We start from the raw sequence: 5,332 nt of genomic DNA on the forward strand, positions 1-5,332 counted from the left end.
AATGATCTGATGGGGAGGCATGTGTTTATAGGACCCAAGCGTGGCATGAGAAGGATGGAACTCGGTCTCAGGCTCCCTGAGAGGCCCTCTGCTTTGATGTTAACCATGGCACTTGGCAGGCAAAACCAGAAAAAGCAAATCAGGGGCAGCTGCTAGGCAGAGTGGTAACTGAACCCAGGGGAAATTTGCATCCTCACCAAACTGAGCTCACCTTTGCTCCGCAGTCCGAGCATCTTCCTTCTAAGTGAGCTCTGGCTCAGACGCAGAGCCTGAGCATTCTTTCCCCATCTGCAGGAGAAATCAGTAGAGGGACCGTGAGTGGGGCTAGGGAGGAGGCCAGGGACCAAGGCAGGGGTGGTGACCAGAGGAGGGGCCAAAATGCAGCCGGCATTCGCAACCCTCTTCATGTGGCTCGTTGTCCTGATGTTTCTGCTGGGATTCCTGGCCAATGGCTTCATCGTGGTGGTGCTGACCAGAGACTGGAGACAGCTTGGGAGGCTGTCCCCCTCTGACATGATCCTCATCAGCCTGGGTGTCTCCCGTTTCTGCCTGCAGTGCGTTGGAGTAGTGCACAATTTGTACTTCTCCCTTCATCTGGGGGAGTTCAACAGGGGTCTCGTGCGGCAGCTCTTTAATCTCCATTGGAACGTCCTGAACGTAGCCACCTTCTGGTTCAGTGCCTGGCTCAGTGTCCTCTTCTGCTTGAAGATCGCTAACTTCACCCACCCCACCTTCCTCTGGCTCAAGTGGAGGTTCCCAGGGTCAGTGCCCTGGCTTCTGCTGGGCTCTCTCCTGGTCTCCTGCATCGTTGCCCTGTCTCTCTTTTGGGTAAACCACACTGCATATCAAGGGTTCTGTATTAGAAAACTTTCTGGGAATATGACTTACAAGGAGTGGAACAGGAGGTTGGAAATTTTCTATTTCCTGCCTATGAAATCTGTCACATTGTCAGTTCCTTGCTCTGTTTTCCTGGTCTCAGCGGCACTGTTGATTAACTCTCTGAGGAGACACACTCAGACGATGCGGCAGAACGGCCACAGCCTGCAGGACCCCAGCACCCAGGCCCACACCAGAGCTCTGAAGTCACTCATCTCCTTCCTCGTCCTTTACGCTCTGTCTTTTGCATCCATGATCATCAACGGCGCAGGCTTCTTTACCTTAGAGAGTGACTGGTATTGGCCCTGGCAAGTTTTAATCTACCTGTGCACGTGCTTGCATCCCTTTATCCTCATCCGCAGCAACTTCAGGCTCCGAGGGGTGTTCAGGCAGCTCCTTCTGCTGGCCAGGGGTTTCTGGGCAGCCTAGGTGGCATGGTTTCCTTAACTGGACCCCCAGCAGAGATTCAGGTGAGTCAGATGGAGGTATCTTCATAGGTAGTATCTGCTGGGTCATGCCTGGGCTTCCTCCTTTGAAAAGGAGAGGAGGAGACTAAGTCTGGGAACTCCCTGAGCATGATGCCTTCCTTGGGACACTATGAAAATGGGGTCCCGTGGGTCTGAGAGAGCCAGATTTGTCCTGAAGGTCAGAATACAAAATTGTGCGCTGCTCTCTCTGTTTGTACACTCTATGTCGCGTGGTGGCCTTCAGCTAAAAAGCCTTGATTAGTTATACTCTTACCTTGACAGCCCCGTGGGGAATTCAGAGAAAGCGCGGCTCTGACTGAACTGGAGTGCAGATAGGGAGGCAGCAGTCTCCATGAGGGCAACGTAGCAGTTACTGCGAGGGGACAGCTGAGGGGGACAGAGGCCAGGGCTGCGAGGTCCAGAAGCCCTTCCTTCTGAGGAGGGCCTTTTCCTCTCACCAAACTTGGATACATCAGTTTGAATTGTATTAAGACCACGAAAGGGTTTCTTTACACCACCCCCTCCCTGTTCTCATTAACATTGCCATCATTCCACCTTCGATTTTCTCCTCTCTGAGGTCTGAGTGGCGGCCAGGCTTTTTCCATGTTTATTCTTCCTGTAGAACCACACATTGTGATTTTCTCCTTTGACAGATTATCTTTGGAACTTTTTCCCCTCAAGCTAATGTCACAAAGTCCCTTGTGAATCGAATAAACATGTACTTTTTGTTCTGAAAAACAAAGACTTGAGAATATCATTTAGTGCCCCAAAACTATTTAACCTCTTTTTGTTTTTGGGGGAAAAAAAAAGAATCAGCCTATTAAATATCATCTTTAAATTTTTAAAAATAGTTTGTGCCAGTTATTATGCAAATGTTTTTAGGAATAATTTTGTAGAAAACTTGCACTGAAGTTGGGTGCCTCTAAGGCAGGCTTGAAAAGTTTTGCTGAAAAGCATCAATATGCAAATTTCAGAGACCAACTTGCAACTGGATTCCTAATAAGGAGAAATTTTAATCTCTGAGAGTGAAAATCATTTCCCTATCAGTTTAGGGTGAGTTGAGGTGAATGTTGCTGAGTGATGAACTATAATTTGGGGGCAAATTATTCTACATTTTTATTGTAAACATTTATTTTTTAACATGATACATTCACGAGGTTCAAAATTCAAAATGTACTTTTAAAATTTTTAAAATTACAGTTGACGCTCTGGCTCATGTGGCTCAGTGGATTGAGCACTGGCCTGTGAACCAAAGGGTCACTGGTTCAATTCCCAATTAGGGCATGTGCCTGGGCTGCAGGCCAGGTTCTCAGTAGGGGGGCCCGTGAGCGGCAACCACACATCAATGTATCTCTCTCTCTCTTTCTCCCTCCCTTCCTCTCTCTTTAAAAATAAATAAAAAAATAATTATAGTTAACATTCAATATTATGTTAATTTCAGATGTATTCTTACCAGTTTTTTTGTCCGTCCTTCTAGAGATATTTTATAGCAAAAAAAACACTAAAACCTAGCTAACAAACCAGTCAGCTAACTTAATGCACATCCAGCAGCTAACTGCCCATCTAACTTATTAACTATGTTCTCCCCATGACTTTTTATACGAATGGTTACACAACATGTGTGCTGTTCTGCCGGTTACAGACTGCCGTGTAGCAGGCATGAGCCCCAGTGGCCAGTAGAAGCAGCTTGGTTTGCACCCTCCACCCTCACCACTGCTAGCAAGAAGAGCCGGGCTCCACTTTGGGCAAAGGAGGTGGTCTTCTTCTCTGGGAGGAAGTGCACCAGCCTCTGGGGGGCCCGCTGGAGGTGGAGCAGATGCCCGCTACCCACCGAGAGGATGCAGAAGAAGAAGTCCATGGCAGGTGCAGTCGGGGGTCCAGCCTGATCAGCACGATGATGAGTGTGGCTGGGTCAGCACATAGGCAGCCGCAAACAGGACAAAGAGTCCAGCCTGGGTCCACCTGTCACCGGAGAGCCCCAGTGGGACAAACTCACCCACCCCCATCAGGTTGCTCCTCCTCTAGGCCAGTGGGCTGTTCCAGGAGGCAGTATTCGAGAGGCCGAGTCGGAATCAGAGTTTGCCGTCTGTGCTGAACAAGGGCCTGACGGGGGACTGTGAAGGCTTGCGCGTTTTCCCCATTACACTCGGAGCTGCTCGGAGTCGGGGATTTTGAATGGTTTGTCTTTTTGTGCAAAGATTTCTAACAAATGTTTCACATTAGAACATTTTTGTGGGGGGGGGCATGAATAAAAAGAGTTTAAAGGTCTTGAGGATTGTACTCTGATCCCAAGATGTAGGACTGGAATTCCCCTTTCTCCTTATTGCTCGGGCTGGGCCAGTGGTTCTTCCTGATTCTTCCACCAGGCAGGCTGGGCCAGTGACAGAGAAAAGCGCTCACTTGGTTCTCAGCCTCCTGATTAAGCAAGCTTAGTCCTAGGTCGATAAGATCAAGGCCTCACTGTAGAACAACACCCTACCAGCTATAATTACGTCCCAGCTTCGTGCGATTGCGCTTTGTGCGACTGTGCTATTTCCTTGGTGAAATGCTGGCATTTGTTTGAATATTAAAGTAAGTGATTAATAAAAGATGCATGCGCACATCGCTTATTTGCAGTGACAACATTTGGAAACTGCCGGCACCCACAGATGAGGTCAGAAAGGGAGCACCTCTAAAACCCTCGGGGCTTTGTCATGTGCAGATCCTTCTGCCACAGCAAAACCGCCACCTCCCTGTTTACTTTGCTGGTCTTTCGCCTCTGTCAAAGGAAAAAGATGCCATTTTTAAAAATGATTTTATTTTTAGAGAGAGGGGAAGGGAAGGAAAAAGAGGAGGATGGATATCAATGTGTGGTTGCCTCTCATGTACCCCCTGCTGGGGACCTGACCTGCAATCCAGGCATGTGCCCTGACTGGGAATCAAACTGACGGCCCTTTGGTTTGCAGCCTGCACTCAATCCACTGAGCTCCACCAGCCAGGGCTAAAGGTGCCTTTTTTTTTTTTGGTTAATATAAGTGTACTAAGCAGTTTTATAGTCTTTATTTCTCTGTTTATTGGTAACAAGCCCCTCTGTGCCTTTTTTTTCAATATTTGCCTCCTGTGCTTTTGCAGCATGTGGCGGAAGGAAGCGCTGTGGCCCAGGAGGAGAAGGAGGAAAGACTGCGGGGACGTGGGCAGGTGTCCAGCTGCAGAAAAGCCCATCTGAATGTCCATTAGGGAAAGCTTGAGAAGGGAGGAAAAAGCTCCAGAAAATAGACCTTTTCTTTGAAAATCCCACACGGTCCATGGCGGGTCCCAGGGCAGTGCTTTCTACACGGGCTGCACTTTAGAATCACCTGGGACATGTGAACACTCCAGAAGCCCAGACTGTGCTCCTGAGTAATTAAATTAGAGTGTGGGATGGGCGGAACCCAGACGTTAGCATAACAGTTTCCTGTTTCCCTGGGGATTCGATGGGAAGCTAGGTCTGAGAATCACCGCTTTAGGGGGAGCCTTGAGCCTTGCTTTTGAAGAGTCAATATGTGGTTTGTGAGAGAGAAATTGTTTTGAGACAACCATAGAAGAGCTTTTGAGGAGGAAAGATCTTTTGAGCTAAACTTCTTATTCTTTGGTTGAAAAAGTTATAGCCAGGAGAGTTTGATTTGCCTCAAAACCCGCCATGAAGCAGTGGAAGCGGAATCCTGGATATCTTGCCTTCGGTGAGCCTAGTCTCCCCTTAGTCTTAGCTTTCTGAGGTCTGGTCCACAGACAACCTTGTAGAATTTCCAAGAACCAGTGGGTATCAAATGAGGTGTAGTGTGAGAGAGCCCTTTCTAAGTTTCAGAACATTTTCTAAATGAAAAGCATTTGTATTAAGGATAGGAGAGATGGGCTATAGAATCCCATGAGATAGAAGTGAGAACAGTTCCACCCAAGGCTTTCTAACAGAGTTTGAAGACAGAGCTAGCGGCTGGATGGGGCTGAGGAGGGCAGAGCAGCTGGAACCCACC

General features: G+C 48.2%; 1 protein-coding gene across 1 annotated transcript; it reads left to right on the forward strand.

Annotated features, from left to right (window-relative positions):
- Positions 1–378: 378 nt before the first annotated feature.
- On the forward strand, positions 379–1,305 carry TAS2R41 (taste 2 receptor member 41). Its single transcript, XM_045857624.1, has one exon. It carries the CDS (start codon positions 379–381, stop codon positions 1,303–1,305), a length of 927 nt encoding a protein of 308 aa, XP_045713580.1.
- Positions 1,306–5,332: the final 4,027 nt, after the last annotated feature.

This window comes from Phyllostomus hastatus, unplaced genomic scaffold (assembly GCF_019186645.2).
Source record: "Phyllostomus hastatus isolate PE091 unplaced genomic scaffold, TTU_PhHast_1.1 phas_scaffold_142, whole genome shotgun sequence".
NCBI lineage: Eukaryota > Metazoa > Chordata > Mammalia > Chiroptera > Phyllostomidae > Phyllostomus > Phyllostomus hastatus.